Source organism: Polyodon spathula, chromosome 30 (assembly GCF_017654505.1).
Source record: "Polyodon spathula isolate WHYD16114869_AA chromosome 30, ASM1765450v1, whole genome shotgun sequence".
Taxonomy (NCBI): domain Eukaryota; kingdom Metazoa; phylum Chordata; class Actinopteri; order Acipenseriformes; family Polyodontidae; genus Polyodon; species Polyodon spathula.
In genome coordinates, this window is record NC_054563.1 from 4,176,793 (window position 1) to 4,203,732 (window position 26,940).

At 38.1% G+C, this 26,940-nt stretch overlaps 1 protein-coding gene across 1 annotated transcript; it reads left to right on the forward strand.

Moving 5' to 3' along the window:
- The first annotated feature begins 288 nt into the window (after positions 1-288).
- On the forward strand, positions 289-26,506 carry c2cd3 (C2 domain containing 3 centriole elongation regulator). The gene is made up of 33 exons (XM_041232912.1): positions 289-491; positions 1,328-1,597; positions 1,983-2,140; positions 2,368-2,579; positions 2,803-2,993; positions 3,388-3,529; positions 3,907-4,065; positions 4,201-4,348; positions 4,572-4,720; positions 4,852-5,076; positions 5,378-5,490; positions 5,586-5,704; positions 6,130-6,255; positions 6,432-6,926; positions 7,175-7,326; positions 7,420-7,663; positions 7,999-8,182; positions 8,510-8,693; positions 9,284-9,456; positions 9,936-10,071; positions 12,523-12,791; positions 13,421-13,501; positions 13,684-14,304; positions 14,686-15,006; positions 15,210-15,348; positions 15,903-15,967; positions 16,468-16,673; positions 17,257-17,390; positions 17,634-17,771; positions 18,271-18,488; positions 18,622-19,516; positions 20,322-20,430; positions 23,839-26,506. Exons 1-33 carry the CDS (start codon positions 440-442, stop codon positions 23,977-23,979), a joined length of 6,969 nt encoding a protein of 2,322 aa, XP_041088846.1. The 5' UTR covers positions 289-439; the 3' UTR covers positions 23,980-26,506.
- The last annotated feature ends 434 nt before the right edge of the window (positions 26,507-26,940 follow it).

Sequence of the window (26,940 nt, forward strand, 5' to 3'; positions counted from 1 at the left end):
TATATATATATATATATATATATATATATATATATATATATATATATATATATATATATATATATATATATATATATGTGTTGTGTGTGTGTGTGTGTGTGTGTGTGTGTTTAACAAATAAAGTGGATCTCATTCAAATGTAAAACTCATTCCATGCTATATAAATAGACTATAGGGAATATTATTTCAGCATGCAATAACAGCATTAGGCTCCGGATTTAGTCCGTCAGTATCCCACAATGCTATGGGCGCAAGCGGCGCTGCGGGGATTGGCGGCGGGATTAAAAGTGTCAGAGCGTTGTTGTTGTCGTCGTTACCCAGAAACAGATCGGCCGCTCGCACTGTTTACCAAGAGAAACGGGCACTCGTTAGCATGGCGTTTAGTAAGGATTCATGAAGAACTGGGGCATTTATTGTAGGTCAAGAATATACTTTTGCTATGAAGAATAGGAAAATTAAGACCAGCAACTTAGGCAGCAAGAAAAAGAAAGGTATTTATTATTTATTGCATTGATTTTGTTCATGTAAATTATTCGGACATGGCCTGGAAATTATTGCCAATTTTGCAAGTACAGTCAGTAGTAGTAGAGTTACTAATGTGTACTTCAGTGAACATGACCATTTACGTTTTGTATCTTTGGCCGTTTTGGTATTACGAAAATGCAACATTTTTTATTTGAACTCGGAACTAATATTACTGCAAATGCACGCGAGTCCAATATGTGTGTACGTATATATATATATATATATATATATATATATATATATATATATATATATATATATATTCACACACACACACACACACACACACACACACACACACACACACACACACACACACACACACACACACACACACAAAGACAGATAGCACGTTGAATTGACTAGAGTTTTCACACTCCACGATAGCATGAATTACCTCGTTAAAATACATACAGTACACACTAACTATTCATGTGTCTAATATTTATAGTGACATACATTTCAAACTAGAAATAATGTAAACGGTGACATTCAACAAACCTGTAAGTAAAATAAAATACAATTGTTGTTTTTTAATAAAGAAAAGGCAAACATTTTCATGTTGTTAGGTAATGGCAAATTTAACTAGGTAGCATTAATAGAATTGCAGGATATTGTGCATGCAGAACATTAAGTATTTAACACTTTTTTATTTGTGGACACATGGAGTATATGGGGACATAGTTAGTTACATTTTCAAGGCTTGTGTTGCAGCTAGAAAGCTTCCAGGTGAAATGTGCGTATAGACCTAAAATCTTGACCCCAAAACATATTTAGTTGATAACTGAGTTATATTACACAGCTGCCAGCGATGTCTCCCCATCTACTGGTCTCCCACCATTAGTAGAAGGCCAGCTCCGCTGCTTTCTAAGGGTGACAGTCAGTAAAATCTTATGGACGATCCAGAGACCACCAGCAGCACCCCGTGTCAGACTGAAGTGGTGGGGTGAGTTGTCGGATGGGACCTGTTTCCGCCCCAGAGACAGCTGTCAGAAGGAGCAGAAAGGAGTTAAGACAACGGCACGCTTCGCTATTCGCTGCGGCCCGAAGCAGTTCACCTCCTACCTTGCAGGTACAAGAAGCGTCTGAAATGTTACTGTGCGTGAATGAACGAGCAACACTCTCGCTGCAGCCAACCTTTTCTTTCTCGATGGGGATTTTCTTGAAGTTAGATTTAGGAACATTATTATGTTGTGTTCTGAGAAATGCAAAACTTTCCACAAAGACCAACTGTGCCAATGTGGAAAACGTAATTGAATTTCACCACAACAGTAAACAGATGCTGTGGGGGTTTTTTCTATCAAAGCTAAATAGAGTTGACTTCAGTGTGATAACTCGATTGAGTGCTTAGTTATAGATAAGTGACTGCTGACTGTCGCATTCTTGTCATAGCTCTGATTAGAGCTGGTTGCTAATGTACTATAAAGTTTATAGCCTTTTTTTTTCCTCCTTTATAGATATGGGTATGTTGGTGCTAGATGTAGTGACCAAACCGGACCATCTTCCTATTGGACGGGTCCAAATCAGTGGGATATCACAGCTCTCTCCAACCCACTCCATCAGTGGGTTTTTCACATTAGTGTCTCCAACGTCTGAGAAGCTTGGAGAATTACAGGTATTAGCAGACCAGGTTATAAATACAAAGGTTTTCTTCAAGCTAATTCTTAGTTGGTATTAACACAAATACAGATATCATTTTACAACCTTAAATCCAGTCTTTTTAAAATCTGGTTGTTTCTCGAAACATTTGATGTAATACTTATTATTCAAGTTGCTGCTTTACTCATGTAAGTTTTGGAGCACACATTGCAAGGAATGTCAACTAATCCAGTCTGGTTTCAGGTGTCCCTTGCTCTGGAACCCTTGTCTGAAACATATGACAGTAGCAGCTCTATTCCAACCACTGACATGAGCATAGACACTGCAATGTCAGCGCTGTCAAAGGGTGCTTCTCGTGACAACCAATTGGTGGTGCCGACTCAGCCACTTCGGCTTTCTATTAACAGCACCAGTGGAAGGGATTCTGTGGGAAGCAGTGCATCAAATACCCCAAGGTAACTGTGTTCTATCTGATGCTTTTGCAGACCCAAACCTGTTTCATCCTGCAGCAATACATTACTATTTAGGTGGATTATTTTTTTTGTCTGTGTCCTTTTATTTTCTTGCACCTTTTTATTATATTTACAATGGATTTTAATGAACTTAAATGTATACTTTATACCCTCTCAATTTGCATATTTCAAAGTCTGTTTTAAAACCTATTTAAAATGTTTTCAGAGGTAAAGACCACTTATACTTTCAAGAAAACAATAGAGTCCCAAAAGATACTTCTTCCAGTGCAAGACCAGAAGATGCTTTGGAGAGCTTGAGACCAGCGTCCCCCCATCACAGGCTTGTACAGTTTTCTCAAGAGACAGAAACTCATGTCTTACCAGCAAACAGCCAAGCATCCAAGGACCTCATCTCAGGTTTTTAAACTTCAGACTTATAACATTAGCTGGGTCTAGCAAGTAGCAAGAGGGTTCACTTACTGTAAACAGTGAGCATGTCCTGCATGCAGCCAACATGTGCACAAATGTATCCTTCTGACACAGTAGAAGTATTATAAATGATCTTCAGTTAATATATAAGTAGGAAATGTATACATTTTGTGGAATCTTCAGAATTTCTAATGAACATTAGAAGATCTGCATTATTCTGTGAGCAGCGCACATTAAAACCCATAGGAAGGTGCAGGTTATTTGTATTACATAAAAAATCCATATGAATGTATGAGGTAGTGTAGTTATTCTATTCTGTCATGGAAAATGCATTGCATTGCTGAATAAGTAAATAAAGAATGGTGTGCATTGTATCCTGCAGTGCTTTTGGATCGTGGTAGCAAACTCAGGAATGCTATGGTGGTTTCTGCTCTGCAGTCTGACCTGGATGCTGAACCTGCATGGAAGGACATTCACCTGCCTCTGCCTCTGCCAAATGATACTATTAGGAAACCAGTATCTCTGTAAGCTCTGCTGTTGTTATTTGTTCTTTCTGTCATTATAATTTTTTAATTTTCTTACTGAAGTTAGTAAAACAAGTGACATTTTATTAAAAGGTGCCTTAAGAAAAGAGAACACAACACACATTAGGAGATCCGAGTTCTAATAATGAACACGCCATATTCCAATCAGATTTGAAATAAGTAAAATCTTGAAAGAGTAAGGAATTTATACTTGTATTTAAACACTGAAAAAATTTACTCTAACTTTCAAATAAATAAAGACCAAAAGTATAGTTTTAAATAGGGCCCAATGTTGCAATGATAATTACAGTTAAAGAAATATGTTTAAGTAGAATGGTGTCAATTGCTCAACATACAATTGTTTCTTTTTTCCAAAGGCCCTGTATGCCTTCTTCAGGCAAGCTGCTTGAGAATCTGCTAGAACCTGACCCAAATCTCAAACCCACGCAAGTTAAGCTCTTACCTTTGTCAGAATACCAAGACCAAGAATATACACTCGACACAGAGAACAGAGCAATTCAGCTGCTCCTGGGCAGGTAAGCTCTTTGCATATTGTGTTGTGCTTGTTATTAGTATAGAGAACCGTATGTGTTATTTTGCAGATTATATCTACAATAATTGTTAATTGGTTTTTAAACCACATGTTTCTGCTCACTGTTTTATTTTTTTAGTGTAAATTCTTCCCCATTGCAACACTGGGATGGAACAGGTTCCCCTCCTGAGTCCTTGTCTGGCGGCAGCAGTATCAATGAGGAAAGTGAACTGAACGATCCACATTATGACCAGAGCCTGCTGGAGAACCTGTTCTATAAGGCTCCTGTAAGTGTACAGATTATTTTTATGCTTTTGCATCAGAGCTGGAATTTTGAAGCACTCTTGACTTTTTATGTACGTAAAGAGCAGTTTCACATAGTTCCCCCAGAAAATAGTATTGAAAAAATATTTTTATTTCTACAGTATGGGGTGGGGATGCATAAAACCAAGTGTTTCTAGATGTTCCAGGAGATTAATTAAATGTTTTGTGCTCTTTTTTATGCTCTAGAAATCTGATACCAGCTTGAGTGATTTCAGTAGTGAAGATGATGAAATCAAATCTGCAAAGGGAAAGCAGAAGATTTCTAGAGGTCACGCAGGACATAATCCAGTCCGACACAGACAGTCACTTCGGGCTCCTGATAGCAAAAATGAATGGTCAGTATATCCATGTGGATGTGAATGCAGAGTTTGCCCCCATTCTAAAAAGTGTCAATTAGTAAAAGAGATAAGACTCACTGATTTTACCAATTTCATACTGAGTGCTAACAAAATATTTCTTTAAACAGTTCATTCCCAGAAGGAGCCGCATTGACTGCTGGAAAAGAACCACACAATGCAGAGCAATCTAGGTCTATTGACCTGAGCGTGGACAGACTGACACTGTTGGGTCGGATACACCTGGCCAGGGTTATAATTGAAACTCTGAAAATCCCCCCAGACAGCACCCAGACAACGCCAAGTAAAAAAGCTGGCAAAGGAAAACCACCAAGACCTGTTTCAACTAGAAAATGGTGTGTGGGTGTGGGTATATATATATTTTTTAAAATCCTTAAATTGGAAAAGTATCTTTTGCTTTTTGTTTAAAAAAAAAAGTTGTAAAGCTCCAAAGAAGCAGGACTACCTTACTATGTAAAACCTTATACTGTACCTTGTACCTTATTAAACCTAATATAAACCTTTTGGTAAAATATTCAATAGGTATCCTCAAGTCCATTTCCAATAATTTGTATTGTTCAGTGTTATGTATGTGCTTTACATGGTTAGGTAGCACTGGGGAATTACTTAATAAAAAATTGAATGTCTTTCATGCAGCACCTATTTTGTGGAGTACCACTTCCCTGTGGCATCTTCAAGAGAAGAGGCTGGTCAGGTGTCCATGAAAACTGAAGTTGTAAGGGTAGCCTCCAGTAAAATTATAGGAGGAGGTACATTTCTCAGTACTGTAAACATTTTTAACTTTTTACTCCGGTTTGTATAAGGAAGTTTGACTTTCTTAATGCTCTCTGTTTTCTGTTAACAGTTGTGAAGTTTCAGCAGCGCTTTGTGTTCCCACTGCATTTCAGTGGTGTGATGATAGAGCAATGGTGGAACATGGACCTTGAATTTAAAATCTATGCTAGAAAAAGCACACAGAAGAAGGTATTGAACCTTTGCTATATCTTTGATTCTCCTTTGCAGCATTTAGACAGAAATTGCTAATAGCCAATGAAAATTCTGGAACATAATCCATTAAACAATATCTGTTACCTGGGCCATATATCCAGATGTAGTTGCTATCCTATTTTATTTACAGCAATGGTTCCTAGTAAAGCTTAACTTTTCTAATCTAAATCAACCAAATTGTATGTTGTGTTGCCAGAGTTAATAATGTAACTAACAACTGACTTCCCTATAGTCACAGCTGACTTTACCGATCTCCATCCTTGCGCATTGTGGGTCCCTTGCTGCAGTATCACAGTGTAAATATAGTACACTGCTTTTTGAGCAGTCCCTTCCCTTCCTTTGTTTTTAGCAAGGTACTACAAGGAATGTTCTAACCAGTTCTATTTGTTTTATTTAATCAGCCTGTTCCAATTGGAACAGCTCATTTCCCATTACGGAAAATCATTCGATCTGAACTCCTGAGTCTGTCTACTGAGCTGTCTGTCTTCAGGCTGGATGGAGAAAAACAAGAACTTGGGCCTCTAAAGGTAACATTTCACTCTTTAAATCAGGGGGTTGCCATCTACATTTGTGTTAATTTTTACTTTATATACAATTAACTATATTTCTTGTAATCAACAGAAAGTAAAACCCCCAATATTACACTGCTGGAAATATGTCTTTGTCTTTCACTCAAATTAAAACACACCTTTTTCTACATAAGGTTTCTTTTGAGCTGGCTGCAGACAACAAGGATTTCTCTACTGCCAGGGCCCAATGTGCAGGAGTTTCTAAAACCCCTTCATACGCTGTTACCAGCCCTGGACACAAGACCGTATCTCTTCCTGATAACGAGAGTAGTCAACAGTCGGACACTGATGATGCCAGTGCCTTTCTCCCTGTCAAAGCACACAGCGAGGTCAGAAACATGAAACCTCAAACCATGAAGGAATTGAAGGGAGAAAATGGGATTCAGCTGAACCCGCCTTACTCTGCAGCAGTACATAATTTAAACAGACAGTTCAGTGCACTGCGTGCAGAAGAGGAGGATGGAGTCTTGCTGCATGTTTTGTTGATGGTACCAGAGGGAAAGGATTTTAGCACAGGAACAGTGCAGCCATGCAATTTGTATTTAAACTGCAAGCTGTTTGGTACGGATGAAGCAACAAGGTCTTCTGTCATTTGGGGGCAAAATCAGCCAGCATTTAACTTCGCACAAGTAAGTTTTAGAAAGCATAGTTATTTGCATGTGAATTATAAAACAATCCAACTCAATAAAGATATTCATTGAGCCATTGCTCAGAAAAGTTTATATGTCTACATATCCGCCATAGCGATTACCAATAAAGTGCCTTATTTCGTAGTAGAATGCCTTACAAAAAAAAGGCATTCATAGTAACTTAAAACTCAATTTTGTGATTTAGACGACTGTTTTAAATATGGTCATGTTTTTATGTTTGTTTTCAGGTGGCCCCTGTGACAATGACCTCCGGACTGCTTGAGAGAATGAAGAACAACGTGATGGTGATCGAGGTGTGGAAAAAGGTGCCAAGTCCAGGACAGGACAAGCTGGTGGGACTTGCAAAACTCCCATTGCACCAATTCTACATGTCTTTTAGGTGAGCATGTCCTGTAGTAAAATGTCTTGTAAAGTGTATTGTTTATGGGGCACTACACCTTTTTGAAATACTGTTGTTTTGGCTACTATCCAGGGACCCCAAGATTTCTCACCTGCTGCTGCAGGCTCAGTATCCAGTGGTGGGAGTGGACAGCTACATGCCGGTCATTGATGTGTTTACAGGTAGCATCCAAGGCCGCCTGCGGGTCCTACTAGCTATGGGTTCAGGAGAACAGATTCTGTCACTGCAACGTTTAAAAAGTGAAGAAGGGACTTCAGCTCCTAGCGTTCAAAGGCCAACACACTTTCTGGATCAAATGCCAAGTACACCATCGGAGGTATTTTTTTTGTGTTTCGCTGATTTTAAGTGTGTCGTATAGGAGTTGGAGATATTTGGTTTGGCAGGTAAATATACTGTAGTTTAATGTATGAGCTCTAGAGGGCAGTAGAGTATTTAGATCAAGGATATTGCTGGATTGCTATTTGTACAACCCAAGTGATTATCTGATTCAGTTGTGTTCATTCTATATACCATATAGTAGGATGTGGCCCAGCATGCTGTTAGCTATGACAAAGAGGGAACCTTTGTTTTTGATAAGTTTAATATATTTATAATAATTATTATTATTTATTTATTTATTTATTTATTTATTTATTTTTCTACAATAATTAGATAAACAGAAGGCTTGGAAACTCAATGAGAGAACACATATTTGAGATCAAAGTTGAACGTGTGAAAGGACTGACTCCATTACAGTCCACTGTCTGGGGAGAAGCAGACTGCTTTATACAGTATAGTTTCCCAACCCAGGACACAGAATCTGAGAAGAACTTGGACTCCCAGGCGCTAGAAAGCGGTAAGATATAATCAACACTTGAATGAATTAGCTCACACTTTTATTGGTTTTTAATACAGTGGTTTTTGTCAAATTCCCTTCATGTTAAAATGTGCAGTGTAGAAAAGCTATTACAACGTCCTTAATTTTGTAGAAGTACTAGAAAGAAACCACAAGAAATCTTGTGATTTATTCTTTTTTCATTGTTAAAATCCTTGTCCATGTAAAAGGGGGCACAGGACCTCTCTGAAAACATGTTGCATCTCAGTGACTTGCTCTTTACCTGTTTACTGTACACATGTTCATGTGTTTCGTGTAAAACATGAACATTGTGATTGTTTTCTTCAGGAGTGAGTTTGAGGCCGTTCCGCACTACCACCACTCTGTGTGTCCCAGACCCTGTTTTCAATGACAGTCAGAGCCACACTCTGGTCCTACCAGCTGATGTTCCAGTACAGCGCTTGCTGCTCAGCGCTTGCTCAAGCCAAGGGTTGGCAGGCGGTGGAGGCATTCAGTTTGAAGTCTGGTGCAGGTAAATATAGTGTAGTTCTGGTTGTTAGCTGTAAAGGGCACTTCTGTGTAGACTAGGGGACTACAGCAGAATTGCTGGATTGATTTGCAAACAATTTTTTTTTTGTCTCAAATTAGATATATTTTTACAAAATCTGCTGGATTAGTAGAAAGACTGTAAATATGTTTTATTAGATTAAACTTTAAACCTGTAATGTTTACCAATGAAACTATTGTAACATTTTCAGAAAACACATTGACTTGTACTTCATAGTTCTATTTCATCTTTGTATATGTAATAGTATACAATTCATTTTGAGATCATGTGATTAGTGATTGTGTCTCAAGATGTGGATACCTAGCCAGAAAAACTCCTTGCACACAGCTTGATCCAGCCCAGGTGTTTATTTGAGCTTTGTCTGAGCTTGAAGTAAAAACTGCTATGCAACAGGAGTCTTATTTCAATCCCTGTTAAGCTTATTTTCTAAAGCAATTCTTGATGTTGTGCTTCTTTTAGTTATAATCTTTGGGTGCTAAAGGCTGCCTACAGTATTCTCTAAACCTTTCATTTAACCCTTAAATGTATATAACTGTGCTGCATGTTTCTGTAAGGTATTATTACCCAAATGTCAGAGACCAGGTAGTGGCCCGAGGTGTCCTTCCCCTGTCCAAGCTGTGTGCTATGGTGACCATGCAGCGGCAGGAACACGCTGGCACGCAGACCTTCAGCCTCCCTCTGATCCCCAGAACAGACAGCGCAGAGGGGCACCACCCACATCCTTCAGGTATGCCAAGACAGCTGCTCTGTAAAGGTAGAAGATTGCAGCCCTGCCCTGTACTGAAGCCCTGAGATAATATTGGGGGCTGATTGATTATATTGTTGCAGCACTGCACAGTCAATTTGTGACCATTTTAACATTATATGAAGTTTGAATGATCTTAAGTGAATTTCAGTTTAGACTGATATACCCACACGTTAAAGGTAACTAACCAACCTCACTATTGTTTTATGAGAAAGTAATTTGAAACTTGAGGGGAAATCAAATAAATAATTGTTTGAATCATGGCATGGACTTTGACTGCTTCATTTTGGCATGTGGGTTTCAATGATCTGGCTGGGAGCTGACAGTAAAAATGTTGATAACATCTACTGTTGAATTCACATTGTTTTAAATATATCTTGCACACTATTGTTCAGATACATAGAAAGTGTGTTTTTTTTCTGTATTATTAAGATTGCTGTTTCTTTTTTGAATTTGATTAGGTTTGCTTGATGTGTGTGTGCTGTACAAGCACTCAGTGCAGGCAGCTGAAAGCTCCAGACAAGGAGCTGTAGCATCGCGTGTCGTGTCTGTTGCAGTCCAGGTTCACAGAGCATCAGGCCTGCAGGCTGCAGCAAGGTAAGATGAGGCTTAAGAGCAGCATTTGCATATGCTGTCACAGGATCGACTTTGAAGATACACCCTTCCCTTCAAAACATGCTCACTTTTACAGTAATAACACTTAATTGACCAATACATGTATCAATTCACTTGGCCCGCCAGCAGATTGAATTGCCGACCACTGCTTTACAGCAATCTTAGATGGCTTCAGTACTACAAAACAACCACTAGTTTGCCTTACACATGTTGCTCCAGCACATTCAATTCTACAAATTTCACAACTTCATTTCATATATTCCAGTTAACTACAAGCTCAGGTGCATTTGACATTGGTGTAACACATTGTATGCTATGAACACAAAAACCACTATTACAGTACTATTTGTTAAACAGTAAGTCTGTAGTTCGACCATCTGAGCATTAATATATGGGTTGTTTACATTACCCTAACTTAATTTATGATGGAATACATGCAGCAGTTATTTTTATTTATTCATTCATTTCTTTAGCAGATGCTTTCATCCAAGGCAACTTGCAGGTAGTATAGAGCAGTACAGTGTTACAATGCAAGATATTAATAGTATAGTATCCAGTATAGTTTACAATAAGTGCAAATAATACTACCAAAATAGTGTGAACAAGGATGCAAAAAGTTGTCTACAATGACATATTAGTAGTGCATTAGCTGAGGATCTAGTGACGTGGTGCTTAGGTCAGGCAAGTCCAGTGCATAGTAGCAGAGGTAGATCAAGAGATAGTTATAAATGACAATTGGTTTACATGGATGTGTATGTATGTATATATGTTTAAACTGTATGGAACACTTTGTGTTTTTTAGTAGACTATTCCCCACTTGATATTGTTATTGCTTTTTGGATATACTATTTCATTCAGTTGACAGCTCTAAGTAAATAGTTGTGACTTGACATGCTCCACATCCATAACAGGCTTAAATATCTACCAAACTTAAACCTGTTCTGGTTTAACAGTTAAGCAGTGTTTTATTTTAAGTATGTTTAAAATCCTGAATAGTGTCTATAACAGGCAAACCACTCAAGTTTCTATCCTTGGCACAGGGCTTATGTCATTTAAGAAACAATTGGGTTTTGCCTAGGGTCTAATGGTGTGGTGTGTGTTAATGCTTAATGGGCTGCTTGTAAGTCCATTCCAACTCATCACTACTCCTTATCATGCATGGTTTGCAAGCCTGTGCATCTGCTTCCTTAGTGTTGGAATTGTACAATGCCAAGCGCCCTCCCATAGCCCTGACCCTGCAGCACAGGGGCCTGCACTGCAGGAAGACATGTTTTCTTTTCAAAGTAACCTTTCAGCAAAAATACAACCCTATAAAAAACAATTACAAATACTGTTATTTTCAGTTATTATATGGAAATACAAAAGCGATACAGGGACCGGTTAAATAGCAAATAGCTGGGTTAAAAAAAAATACAGCATTATACATCTCCACATTTTCATTGTTAACGTCCTGACAGGATTTTACACTTATAACTTTTCAAAGCTCTTTTAAAAATGTCTGCTCTAGTGGACTGGGCTTTGAGATTTATCCTCTAAATCACTGGAAGGTGATTTTAAAAAAAGTAAATAAATAAAGATTACAAGTGCTCTGCCTTTTCTGTTCAGTACCACATCATGGATTGTTATTGCTGTGTTTCCTGTTTGACAATGCGGGCAATAATCCTTACACTATCAGTGCACTAGAGCAGACATGTTGAAAAGAACTTTGAAACAGACAAGTTATAAGTGTAAAAAGTTGTCAGGATGTTCACAATGAAAAGGAAAATGACAGGTACGTTATTTAAACAGTTGTAGAAGCACGTGGGGAGGTGCAACGCTATATTCTTCGGAACCCCGCTACTTATTCTTTAAGTGGTCTTCAGTTCAGAGCCTTGTTTTTCCTGATCTGCAGTGTTGAAATATGTGTTTTTTCTTTAGTAGAAATATGTGGGTTTTTTTTAGTTTAAGAATCCTAAATACATAAAAATAAACCTGGCTTTTGCAAACACATGTGACATGAAAAGCTTATCTACTGACCGGATATGTCATTTGACAACCGTGACCAGGAGTTCCCAGGGGGCGGCGCACAATTGGCCGAGCACCACTCGGGTAGGGAGGGCTCAGGCCAGCAGGGTAATCCTCGGTTCACCGCGCACCCTCGACTTCTGCGGGTATGCTGTGGAGACATTCAGGTCTGTGTTGTCCTCCGGCACTATAGGTCTGATGGCTTATAAAGAAAATAGTCACACAGTTGTAGTAAGGGTTTAGAAAGGGGACTACAATACGTACTTTTAAATAATGTTTCAATGTCAATATGTTTCTCCAAGTATAACACCAAGTAGCACTTTTTTATTTGTATTTCTATTTGTATTAGTTATAATTGTTTGTTTTCTGTTGCTTGTATCTGAAAGGAGGGGTTTTGTTTATTGATACATGTATTTTTTTCACGATTAGAGGTGCAGCAGAGAGGGACCGCTCGTTCCAATACCACGCAGATGTAGGTGTGAACACCTCTGTCAGCATGCAGCTTTCTTTCCTCCCAGAGAGTGAAAAGAGAACGACACGAGTTGTCGCCCGCACCTTCTGCCCTGAGTTTGATCATCACACAGAGTTTTCTTGTAATCTAGTGATCCAGAGATCCAGTGGGGAGACCTGTAGCCTGGCTGAATTGTTACAGGCTGCAGAAGCTACATTTACTCTCTACCACCATGGTGCTAAGCAAGGTATACTGTAGAGTTTAGTACCGGTAGCTAATTGTTAATGGTCAGCTAATGCTAAACCATGTTTTATTTAATCCATTCATATTTAATGTGCACATGCAAACTGAATAGATCTGTAACTAATTGTGTGTGTTTTAAAATAGAAGAATTGAACCTGTGAATGACCTGCCTGTACCTTTTGAAATCTAGCCAAACATTTCTGGTCAATAATCAAACACTTCTTTAATGGTCAAAAGGTTTCCTCAGCAACATCAGTGGAGTGGTTCATTCCTCTCATTTATATCTCTTCTAGATCTCATCTACACCTTGGCTCTTCGTTGCCGAATATATTTAGAAATCACTTAAATATGACAAATGTCATATATGCTTCAAACTATGTTTTGGTGTTGATTTAGCTGTGAGTGCCGTCTATAAGCTGCTTTTTCAATCTGTTTTATTTGTTTTTCTTTGAAGAAACTCTGAATTAGTCACATTCAATCTATGAATTATGAAATGGATTACATTTTGCAGTTTTTAGAAATTACGTTTAAGTGAATAATTAAACAAATTAAATGAATGTCACCTGAATAAAAGAGGATTTACAGTACTCGATACAACATCAAACAATACTTTTCTTTCGTTTTCTGTTATAGCCTCTACAGGTAGAACATCAGAGGACACTGTACTGGGAACCGTCAAAGTACAGTTGGCAGATTTGCTGAATAAAAGGACAGGTATTGTAAAGGACCAGCTTCATCAAAACTAACACCAAATACAAAATTAGAATTGAGGCCAACAAAACAAATGCAAATTATACTAATCCTTGGTATTATGAATGTGTTTATTTGCCGTCTCCTGTTTGATGATTGAGTATTAGTAGTTTAACTGTCATAACAATTTATATGTTCTCTTATAGGAATCACAGGCTGGTTTGCAGTAAATATACCAGCAGAGCGTGATTCGGTTGAGGCTTTACAGAACACTGGTGGTGGATTGGAGATCTCGATCAGCTTTGCTCACCATTCTGACAGGGAGAGGGTTGTAAGCGCTGCAGAAGCCTTGGGCTGGCATGCTGGTGTGAATGGAGAATTTACACAGGAGCATGATGAGGATGGAGACGGAGTTGAATGGCAGGCCAGGGAGCGGACTTTGTCGATCTCTGTTGCTGCGCCTCGATTGTGGCTCCCTCTGCACTGCCTGCTGCTTGCAGGAAGGAGAGATCTGGAGAGGTCCACCTATTGTTATATTAGGTACAGACTGTACGACAGAGAGCCTTTTTGCTCATCTCTCCAGCACCCGTCCTTGGAGGATGAAGACGTCACCACTGTGACTTTCAAAGAGACCAGAACTGTGGAGATAAGGAGCAGCCAGCCCCTGCTTTGGTACCTGAGAGAGGAGAGGCTGGAAGTACAGGTTTGGGTCGCTTTCGGAAAAGAGAAGAGGCCGAGACCTCACGATACGGATCGACTAGTTGGTTCGGCTTATGTAGACCTTTCCACACTGGCAAAGAAGCCTCTACAGAAGCTATGCATCAGTGGTAGGTGAAAAATAAGATGGCCTTAACATGTTATTATATGGGGCTGATTTTTATAAAGGAGGGTACACTTATTTTACTATACTAGTGTAAGATACTGTAATTAGAATATCTTCAGAAAGCCATGTTTATATATATATATATACACACACACACATATATATATATATATATATATATATATATATATATATATATATATATATATATATATATATATATATATATATATATATATATATATATATATATATATATATATATATATATATATATATATATATATATATATATATATATATATATATATATATATATATATATATTTAACCCCATGTTTTTGAATCCCTGCTTCCTTTATTAGCAATCTGTTTCTGTTTCCAGGAGTGTACCCCCTTTTTAAACGCAGTGCCCCTGATTTGTCTGGGGCTGCTGTCAGAGTCCACATCACGCTCTCCCCAGCTCACCTGACACCTGTTCAAGAGCAGCTTTCCCCTCCTGTAGAAAGTTACCTTGAGGATGTTAGTGATGCTGAAATTAGGGAAGCCGAAAGTTTTGCACATGCCAAGGACTCTTACTATCAAAGTGTAGAAATCCAGCAACAGAGAAAAACTTCAGGAGATTGCAAAGGCCAAGATTCACAAGTCGAAAACACATTCACAGTGAGCATCACCGTGGAAAGAGCTATGCATCTTAGCCTCAAAGGTAAAACAAGCTTAACGTTTGTTTGTTTTTGTTTTTTTTAATGTGCTGTTTATTATATCAAATATCCAGTATTTGATTGTTTCTGTGTTTAGGTGTTGGTGTATATGGGCTTAGTTAAATAATTAGATATGCCACTTGTACTTTTAAAAATATATATTTCTATATGTAGACTTGCATATAATTTGCAGCTTCTGTTTTTGCAGGCAGCCCCCTGATAGAACGCACTGGAGTAAGCCCAAGCTGCTGTGTCTCTTATGCCACTGCAGATGCAGCCAGTCCTGTGACAACAGCTGTAATTGAGAACACAGACTCTCCTGTGTGGGACCACCAGCAGCAGACACGGTGAGCAAGGCTCACACTTCTAGAGCAGCGCTTTTCACTTGAGACTCTTACAGGGAATAAAACTGATAAGCAAAATGATAAGACACTGTACTTGAGATGCACTTCTTTAGCTATTGACAGGTTTGTCTTCCTGCACAGTTACCTCAGCACATGACGTGGCAGTCCACTAGAATGCCCAATATTCTCACAGTGCTTAAATGGTAGATGCTGATTAGCATTGTATCGGGTTTCAGGATATCTGATGTACAGTACTGAATGTACAGATGTTAATCTATCAAGTGAAAAAGTATTCATTCCCAGGAGAAAACCACCTTGGTCTCTGACAAATCCTTTGTACAACTTTTCAGTTGCAAAGATGATGCTGTTAGGTTCTCGGATATCTTGTAGTGTTAACCAGGGGCCCCGGGTTGTTTTAATTATGTATTGTATATGTTGTATTCTTGGTTATCATACAGTTACATTTGCATATGGTTTCATGTTTTCAAGTGGTAAGGTTACTAAACACACTGCTTTACAGTTTAAGGTGAACTGAGCTGTTTGTTTTCTAATTGCAGGCTTTCCAAGGAGATTTTAGTAGATCCACGACAGACACTGGTCTTCAAAGTTTGGCATAAAGGAGGTAGAGTTGACCTAATTCCCACAACATGTCTATATTAAATGTATTAATAGTATCAGTGTAGAGTTTGCTTGATTACGGCAACAGAGCTTTATCACCAATCGGGTGCAGTTTGTTTTGTCAAGTGTATAATACACGCAGATCAAAGAATGTGTCTTTAACACATTTTCACACAGGTTTAAAATTAGATTGTGAACATTATGACTTAGCAAAGGTAGTTTATTGATTTCTTCTACAAACTAGTGTTTGTCTATTAACATTTTACAAGTGCATTACTTAAATGTAATGATGCATCTATGCAAAATTACTTTTTTTAGACAGTGTAGCAGATGTTTGTAGGTCAGCTTCAAAACAATATTAACTTATGAGTTTCCTTTTTTAATTTAATATCATAAATATAGTGTTTAACCTATTAGTTTGTGGACAATGCAACCATAGCTTGCTTTATGCATTCAAATTCTGTTGTTTACCATTTAAACATGTGCTTGTTTTGTTTCTTTCAGATGTTGAGCGAGTAATCGGATTCGCTTCTGTGGACCTCTCTCCCCTGCTGTCGGGTTTTCAGTCGGTGTGTGGGTGGTACAACATTACGGACTTCAGTGGGCAATGCCAAGGACAGATCAAAGTGTCCATCACTCCCTTAGGGACGGTTCATGGCCTCCGAGAGGAGAGATTGGCAACCAGCGAGAACAAAGCAAAGGAGTCTGATGTACGTATTTTGTTGAAATATAATAGCATCCCATTATACATGTATACAATGTGTTACTATATTTCAACAAGAACTGAAGTTGATTTTTGCCCCAATGAGGTCAGACCTGTTAAGCTTTGTTGATGGCTTAAAAAAATAAGATTGTGTGTCCAGCAAATCGAGAAAAGACAATGCCTTTTCATAATATTGGCACTAATCCCAAGATTGGCACACATTCAATGTGATAGCAGTCTTGGCAGAAATATGTGAGGTAAAATGAAGAACAATTATCGCACCCAGTAGTTCTGCAGAGGTATTAAAAGCATAACATTTGGGGTTCTACTGCACTTGTATGGTTTCGTGTTAATAAATCTGTTCAGGGATACCAAGCCTTTATGAGAACCTGTGGACAGCTTGCTCTTTAAAAAATATTTGTGTATATTTAAAAAGTAGACAACTTTCCATTATCAGAGTTACCGACATATTTAGTAAGCACGCAATTTGTGAGGGGCAACAACCTCACAAACTAGCAGAGGTTTTCATTTGTGTGTTATACCAGGCATACAAGTGAAGGAAATCATTGTGATGTGTTTTCCTGTAACAGGTTTCTTTTCAAGGATTCCCTCTGTCATATAGGACTACTGCCATGTACAGTTCTTTTCCAACTCATGTCACCAGATATCCAGAACAAATCATTAAGTCAACCTCAGAAAATCCTGACTTTTTGGTCTCTGAAAGGTAAGATGTTGTTGTTTTTTTTTTTTTTTTTTTTTTTTTTAAAAGCATGTGAATATCTTGAAATAAAAAATGCAGTAGGCGGACAATTGTGTGTGTGTATATACAGAAACCTTTATTTTAAATAAGAGAAAAATGTCTTCTATAAAACTTTTTTATTCCTACAAAAGATTATTCTAGTTCTCTTAGTTAGTGAGTCCTCTGTGTCTAATTTGTTATTTGAATGTTTTTATGGTACTCATCCAGACCCTCCAATCGACATGAGGAGCACGTGGGCAATGTGCGCAGATTCCACCAGTCTTTACAGCAAGGGGACAGAACCTTGGAAAGTGCTCAGAGCAGTGAAGCACAATCCTCTCGTTCTGCACTTTTCACAGCTCTTAGGTAAGACAGAGTTATACACCCTTCTCTGTCCCTAACAGCTTGCTCTGGTACATGCAGAATTACATTTGTTGTAGGTATTGTTTAATGCAGAACCTTCTTTTACAGTACAATGCTCTAAACAAGTCTTGTTTCTTGAGTAAAAAAAAACAAAACAATAGGATAGTATTATTCCTCCCACAAGGCTAGATGTTATTGAATGTATAATGTCACCCATACATTTACATGCATTTAAAGTTAGACTCAATGGATTATACTTGGGAGTAATAATAGGGCTGTCTCTTTCAGTTGAATAAAAAACAGTCTATTAGTTTATCTAAATGGTGGCAGACCTAAATAGCACCAGCGATTTTATATTTACAAAAAGGGACCATACAACAATGGTATTTAGATTCACCTCTGTTTAAATTAATTGAATTGGCCCTGTTATCTTTTCATTTTCGTTCAAATTAATACTGTTTCTGCTTGGTAAACTAAAGATTTTGTGCATTGGCGTTTGCAGAAAAAATCTCGGTGAACTGGATGATATTCAGAGATATTTCAGTCAGAAGCTGTCCACCCCTTCGTTTCCACATGTTTCTGACCCCAATAAATCGTCAAGACTTTCTGAAAATGGAGTTCACATTCGAGAACCTCAAAGCAACTCTCACAACACTGAAGCCACACAGCTTCTGGCAAAGTCAAGCAGGCTGGTCTGTGAAGTAAACAACCTGTTTAGCGGTAAGCCATGCTCTGCCATTTGATCATTAGAAAAAACTGTTTTTTACAACATGTTTACTTTCAATTTTTTACATAGAATTATTCACAAAAGAGGCTGTATGAACAGTTGCTTATTCTTTTCTGTTCACAACAGGTCATCATGGAAGAACTGAAGATTTGTTTCCTGAGAAACCTCAGCTTGTGCCTCAAGTCAGCGAAGACAACGCAAGGCTCCAGGAACAGGTCCAGCTTGAAAGAGATTTAACTGAGGCAACAGATGTAGCATATCTAGATCCTGTAACTGGTGCCGCAGATGAAGAGGGAATCTCTTCTCCTCTCTGTTTCCCAACAGAATATCAAAACTTAAGCACTAGGACTCGCGATGAGCAATTAATTCAGGACTGTGTCAGTTCTGAGAGTGATTTGGCCATGGACAATGCTACTGAACAACGAGATAATGATACCAGTGACACCTGCTCTGAGGATGAATATGAAGAGGCTGTAATCCAACCAAGAGCCCTGAACGATGTGACTGCAATGACTGATAGAACCAGTCCGTGGTCCAGCATCTTGTCAGAGCCTGATATGGCTTCTGTGGAGGAGCTGGATGAAGTGGAATCACTGGGGCAGGAAAGGTTAGAAGCACAGGAAGTCTTGAGAGCTGAGGGCAGTCCATTACCAGGTGTCTTGCATGACAGCCATTCCAGCATGCCTAGTGGTGCACAGTCGCAGACTAGGGGGGAATGCGTTTGGTTTGGCAGCCATGTCTCAAGCAGGCACACAGAGACAGCTTTGGGAGGAGGTGAAGGGGAAGCTCCGGTTCAGGTGGATAGGGATATTGAAGAATCCACAGCCATTACCAGGTTAGATTTCTCACTGGATTCAGGAAACCCAAGCACAGCGGAAGGACTTGATAACAGACCGCAAGATCTACACAGAGAGAATCTCTGTCTTGAAAGAAGATTGTCTATCTCTTCTGAATCATTTCAGCATGAGTTGGACAGGAATGATTCAGATGAAGCTGATGAGGAGACCATTCCAGTCACATTGTATCCTTGAATGTTATTAGCCTTTTGCTAGCAGTAGAATTTATAAATATATACTAATTCTAACTAGAATGTTAAGTGTTTAGATATGTAGTCGAATGGTATTGGGTGACATTTGTACAGGAGGTCTGTGACCTGGGTGGCTTGCAGTGACTTCAGACCAGAAAGAGACAGACAACAATACTGGGGTATGGAAGCGCTGATGCATACGTTTTAATAATAAAATAAAAGATTTAAACAAAACCCTTTGCAAAAGAAAACGGCACGGTGGCCAAAACAAACAAACAAATACAAAACTAGTAATTATTTTTATTCTTCCTTTCTTTATATCACAACTCGCGTCTCTCGTTCTCAACTCTGAACACCAACCTTGTTCAGCTAAAGCTGCGGGTTTTTATATATGTGACTGTCTCCAGATTAGCAGTAAATGAATCAATCTTTAGCATGGAATTTTAACCCCATCCATGCTGGAAAGTAATTAACAATAAAACATTGTGTTTTAACACACTAAACCATACCTTGTAAATAATAATACAAAATACTCACAGGGGTGGGGTGTACCCTGTCACATCGGTCTAACAAGGTTACTACAGAAAAAATGTACTGTACTGTGAAACCTGAATGAATCGTAAAGTATCTCAACCTTGCTTACTTGCACAAGAAAGAGTACCAGAAAAGTTATTGATGTTTCAAACCAGTGCTGTAGATGGCCATGTTATTGTTTCAGTGGTGCAATGTGTGTTTGGGTTATGCTGTATGTTGGTTTGTTTTGAGTCTGAAATTTTATTCCTTAAGCAGTTGTGTTCAGACCTGAGCCTGAGGTTCTCCCAAATTTTTTCTTACCAACTCAACATCTGGAAGCATCCATGAGAGCCCTCCGCATAGCCCCTGTGTTCCCCTCGTCCAGCTCAGATACTGTAAGTATTGCAGCAATCCAGATGGTTTTCTTAAGCCAATAGGTTGACCCCATGACGTAGTTGCAGCAGTCTGGCAGTTACAGACATATTGCCTCCTGTCGTTTTTATATCCAAACTGTTTCGGGCAGACTACTTTTTTGAAGAGATGTGAAATGTCATTTTAGGAGTTTACTCCTATTGCATCTTAACAAAATCTACCACTATTATCTTCTGTTGGCTATATTCTGATTCATATATTGAATGATTTTAAAGGCTGTAGGCTGTATAAACCTTTTATAAAGAAAAAAGTGTTTGCAAAATTCAGCTTTAAATTGAAAACCTATCCTACTTCATGCATATTTACACCAATGTTTAAAACTTGAATTTGTACCATTCATTTATAAAAAGGAAGATATAACTTTTAATGTCTCTGTTAAATTAACTTTCAAAGTTGTTTGTGACTAGTAACATTGTGACAACCATTTTCAGGTTTATTACCAGTGGCCCCATTAAAACCTTGATGTAATTCCTGCATCATGCTAAATTGTAGATGTTCTATGTGTGTAGTGTAACCTGTTTTAAAATGATTGACCAATGAAAAGCAAGAGCTTTTAGAGGAGAAAGCAAATTGCATTTGGAGGAATCCGTCCAATGGGTCTTGAGAAAGCCTGTCCTTTTGTTTTAGATTGGCATTGATAACAGACGTTTTGTTAATAGCGTTTTTCATCAGAGCTGGTTATATTTTAAAGGTTTTGAAAGTTCTTTGAGGAAGTAGACAGAATTTTTTTGCAGAACTAAAACCAAGTATTTCCAGTTTGGTTGCTTGTCATCAAAAATTGTTCAGTAACAAAACAAATGCCTAACCTATAATGATCCTGATGTGAGAAGAAATGCAAGAAATTTCTTATTGTCGCACCTCCAGTTGTATTGGGTCCATGGGAACAAATGTTATCCTTGGTGTTAACTGTGGTAAATAAATCCGGTATACAAAACAGAACAAATATATTACCAATGAACAGGTTGGGATTGGGGAATGTGTTTTAGACACACATGAAGTGACCGGAGAAAGAACTAGATTGTATATTCTGTATTGGTTTACAGCAGAGTATTGTGGTATTGGTAGTTATAATGTTAGCACGGTATATTAATTCCTTGAAACTGTATGGACATGTTTTTTTCCCCTGGCCAGCTTTCAGAACTGGTTAAGCATGGCATACTTCTGCCACCTTTAAGGTATAGGCTTATTCTGAGGAGAAAAATGATGTGAAGCAAGTCGTGGTTGGAGATGTCATAGTATAGAATATTAAACTCGTATGTACATTGTATGTTTTGGTACATTTGTTATTAATTTTTTCCCGTACTGTAATGCTTGACTGCCTTTTCTATACGTTTCATATTCAGTTTCAGTTAGGTAGGGTGTAACGTCTCTTCCACATCAATCCACTTAAGCAGAAAACCCTTTGTGCACTGTTGGGCAGCACACCAAAAAAATGGGGGGAGGGGTGGGGCTTGGGCTTCCATCAGCTGTCACGATCAAATTAAACAGCAGAGGAACTTTAGTAGGCAGTAAGCAGGAAGAGCTCCTGTTTCAGAGCAGTTCAATATTTCAAAGCTCCCCAATATTTGAACTGTTAAAGGGTAATTTAGGACATAGCAGTGCCTACGTAAGTGGTGTGATCTTTCCAAACACCTCCCAGCTCATGATTTTATTGTTCACTTCTCACAGCAGTATCGCTTACGTTTCAGCTTGTACAGTATGTAGCCACAGACGTCAAAGAAAATTGTTACAGCCCAATCCAGACACTGGTGAGATCGGCTACTTCTCTAAACAGAAGAACTCCCCAAGCCCCAAAACAACAAAGACATTACACAAAGGATCATGTAGATTATAACAAGAATACATTTTTTAACCGTCTTGAGATTTGCAAGTATGATAGTAGAATCGGTTAAGTTATTGATAGCTTGTATATTTTGTTACAAATGATGCATGGGCTGAGATGTGGGTGGCGGTCATGGTGAGCAGCTTTTTTATGGTACTGGCAATGTAATGTCTCAGCTCATATCCTAGACTGGGGATATGGATGTACTGTATGCTCCTAACATCTTGTTTAAACAGATTATTTACCAGACTGGCTTGCGCATCTAGCGTCTGCCTACTGCGTATTGTCTGTTCTTTCATTGAACTATAATCCTATTCAGATGCAATAATTTTTCTGTGCTGTAATGTTTTAAATAACTTTTTAAAGCGGTTTTGGTAGGAAACTAGCAATGGTAGCATGTTAAAGGGTGTCATTTGTGTTCCGTTTCAAACTTGTAGGGCCCCATGCTTCTGTTCAGTTCTACACTATGTATGTTAAACCCTTTAATGGGGGCAATCACTGGATGCCTAAATTAGTGAAGCAGTTAATGCAATCGGTAAACCTTACCATTTGTTTTTCTAAGTGTGTGTGTGTGTGTGTGTGTGATGAATATTACGTATGCACTGTGATCTTGATTTCAGTGCAGCAGTGCAGTTGCTTACCCCAATCTCTGTACAAAGGTCATGCAGTGTGTGAGTGAAACTGGTTCTTGCTGGCTTGTCTCCTGCTGCAAAACATGCTGGCAAGGCCTTGACACCCCCACCCCCACCCCACCATGGCCTCAGAGAAAGAAATTCCCACAAGGGTGACGGGGAAAGACAGAACAGTATCTTTTATTAGTAAGATTGTGATTAGATTTCCACATTTATTTGCACGTCAGTGTTGCATTGATTATATTATTTTAGAGGACCCAGTGCTTCTATAGCACATCCTATACCTAGAGAACCATTAGTCCAATTTTGATTAAAACTAGTAAACACATCCTTTAGCACAGTTTATTAAGAGCATCACAGTCTAGGGATATAGGGAGGTGCATGTCTATCTGTGCAAAGTCCCACCTATTAATGTAATTTTTTTATGTAGATGCTGTGTAGTTTGTGTTTACATAGGACAGTGTGGTTTATAAAGTGCTAAACGCTTTCACACTATGCAAAGGCTACATTTGAAATACTTCTCATGTTGTTTTTGTATTCTGTAACTTCTGTAAGTTGCTCTTTCTTTGGAACTCCATTTTGTGACATTGGCATCTCCGAGACCTAAACGAATAGCTTCTTTTAAATTGAAAATTTGAACCACTTCAGCAGCAGTAAGATGCATCCCTGTGAAGCCAGTATTATGTGCTTGTGGTGGTTTTGTGATTCGGACTAAGTTAAGACTGGTTAACTCATTTCAGTCAAGAGAGAGAACTGAATTGTATCACTGTGCCACATTTTATTCATTTTACTGTCATACTGAATGTTTTCAGGCTCAATGAAAAAAACAAAATAGGAGTATCCTTTTTGAACAGCTGTTTTTTAAAACAAGAAACAATATAATCACATGTTGGACCTGTTTGTTTTACTTCTTTTAGCTGGAAAGTGGTGCTGCCAATGGAATTCCTTTTAGAAGAGCAAAGCGCCAAAAGCCCAGTGTTCCATCACCCTCGACCAGGAGAGAAGAAACAAAAAGAATTGCAAAGATCTTTGCAGCTCAGTTTTCACAGAATCAGTAATGTATTTTCATATTCTTGCTACAAGGTTTTGCCCGTGTCAGTTTGTCTATTTATATATGTGTGTGTAAATTAGTGTGTAAGTGAATTTTCCAGAACTGTTTTCTATTGAATGAAAATATTTGTAAATGACTAGCTACAAAATGTTTGGCTTCACTGTATTTTTTTGTATTTAATTATGTAAAAAGATATATAGTTTTCTATGATTTTGTATTTGTACAAGTTTCTTGAATAAAATTAATATTTTGTTAGCTTTTAATGTTTTTGCATAAATGGTTTTAATAACAATGTTAAAGTTCCATTGATTTCATAACCCTCATAGGCAAATAAAACTATTTTTCTAAAAGGGTACTCCTGTCATCCTAAGTGCTAGAAAGCAACATTTGTTGAAACCACTTTGCTTGCATCACCAAAATATAATTTTAGCCTTGGTGTGATTTGCAGCAGCAGGAACGTTGTAAGCAACATATCCAGTTTCCACTGTAGCTTGGGGAGCACAGCTAATTAAAAAATAAATGTATAGAAAATAAATATTTAAACTATAATGGTACATAATTAACAAATAATTTAGGTGTGCATGCTGAGCATCTATAAATCACCTTGAAATGATGTGGCTATTCTAGCAGTTCTGAAAGTCTTAGTTGAGATATAAGAATGCCAACACTCTGCTGTATTATAATGTAAACTGTGGAAGATCTAAATTCGGATCTAAAGATGATTCAAATTGGGCCCTTTTGTATCCCACACCTGTTTTTTAACTAGTCTCTTCAGTATATATTTGTATGTAACAATATGTAAAACACCAAGGATTTAACTGAAACCAAAAACAAGATGTGCAATATATAATTGATACCTTTATGATGTAAACACCTTTTCAGACCAAGTCATGTGTCTGCCCGTATTGTTGGCGCAGTGCTTGTAGATTGGCATTCTGTTTAACTCAACTCTGCACACCTAACCCCATACCACAAACCAGATGATGCACATCTAGAAGTGAATGTTAACAGATGGCAACACACCCCTACTAAGCAGTTGACTGATTGGCTATGCTATATATGGTTGGCATTTCCAGTGTTTACGCGCTGTTACATATATTAATTAAGCGCACATAAATTTGTGCTGGTACATATTTCAAGTGCTTTGCTCTGACAGCCTGCTTGAGGCCCATCCATATCAGCAGACACAGTCTATTTACATCAGTGTGTGTTACAGTTTTCTCGTTCAGCCTACGTCCATAATATACAATACTTCATTTGATGTATTTGTGAAAACTGTTTAAATGATCAATACATAAAACTGTTGAATGTCATGCCAATGCTAAGGTGTTAATAAGGTGGTGAACTGGATTAAAGTCAGTGTATGTGTCTGCTTACTTGTTACAATAATATGTATTTACTGTATAGGATGTGCTGAATAGAATAGCCTCTGGCCATCAAACTGTTGTTGGAAGTTAGTTAATCCTTGTGTGTTTGAGTGAGCTGACGCAGAGGGGGATAGACTACAATAAACACAGTGGATATTACTTTGGCTAATGTGTACTGCTTGAATTACAACAATACATTGTAAAGACACTTGAAAGTAAACCTAACAAATCAGTATAGTTCTGTCTAAAACAATGTCGTGGTTGTATTTTATACAGTACTGCAATTTAATACAGAGTGTCTGTGGTTTGAGTAAACAGCACTGAGGGAACATTATGTTCTTGTTTTGTCTGAAATCCAAAGCCGCCAATGAGCACAAAGCCCGACGGGCTGAAGTTGCTTTTAGCCAATAGAAAGTACTGTAACCAAAAGGAAGGGAGGAGCCTCCCGAGTGTCTTTGGCTCTGTTCCAGAAAAATGTTCATGGCATTAAGAAAAAAAAGTCTGACAACATGTTTTTTTTGCCTGCGACAAAGTTTCCATTTAAAGTGTCTCCAGTACAGGTTTCTTAGGTTATTATTTTTGCATTCTGGATAACTTATAAGGCTCTATATTATTATTGTGTCAAAAACAAAGCTGCACAGGATGGAACATTAAAAAACAAATGTGTCACCAAGTTGTTCTGCATTTGCACCTCCAAATGTAACAGTCTTTTGATTGTTCTTTTTGTCACAAAATGTACAGTAAAATCTATGAAAGTCTACTGAAACAAGCAATATTTCAATTTCTTAAATGTGATCATAATTTTGTCCACCGCCTTTTTAATGCGTTCGTTGACTTTACGGTTTGTTACATTATTGCCGCCCCTTCATTACCTTAACGTAGTTTCGGCTGCATCACCAGATTAGTGGGTATAAAAGAATTTGTCTTGAACACAATCTGCTTTCATGATTTACCTTAAAGAAACTAGGTCCGGGCTGTTGAAAACATTCAAATATTCGGAGAATGAAACCGGTTGATTTGCTGTACTGGGTAAGGGGACGCTTAGTTAGGGATTGTGGTCAGAAATTACTTGGGGGAGAGGATAACGGGCATTTTGTTAACCATGCAAAAGGAAAACTAAGGTGCTAATATAACATTTTCATAGCCCCCTCACTTCTACCTATATTTCCCTGTATACCACCCCCTAAAAGAGGTGGTGTACTTTTAAGTACGGTATAGGCTATACAGAATACGTAGACAGGTACATGATGTAGGCTACCTGCAAAACACTGTTAGCTGTCAAAATATATGAATTCTGTATTTTTGTTAATTAAAATGAAAGAATGAGCTAGAATACCATTGTAGCGTGTGGTTTTTAAAACCGCATGCCTGCACACAGGTAATGTAATTAAACACTTAACTTAAACTTTTTACTTAAAAAGAAGAGAAAGAAATTCTAATAATGCAGCCATTAGGCAAGCCTGGATGAAAACATGCATTGTTGTTCTCTTCTTGTACTTTGTAAGAGCAGGTTGAACCCAGTGATCTCACCTACTTTCAAAAGGCCATGCCTATACAGTGTCATGAAATGAAATACCGAGCCTAGCAAAGGGAGGCTGCAA

Bases quoted from the DNA above. Each gene is read 5' to 3' on its own strand.
- c2cd3 (XM_041232912.1), top strand. From the start codon at position 440: ATGAAGAATAGGAAAATTAAGACCAGCAACTTAGGCAGCAAGAAAAAG. The intron at 1,598-1,982 runs GTACAAGAAGCG...CCTCCTTTATAG, and splicing joins GTTCACCTCCTACCTTGCAG to ATATGGGTATGTTGGTGCTA. The intron at 20,431-23,838 runs GTAAGTATTGCA...TACTTCTTTTAG, and splicing joins CCTCGTCCAGCTCAGATACT to CTGGAAAGTGGTGCTGCCAA.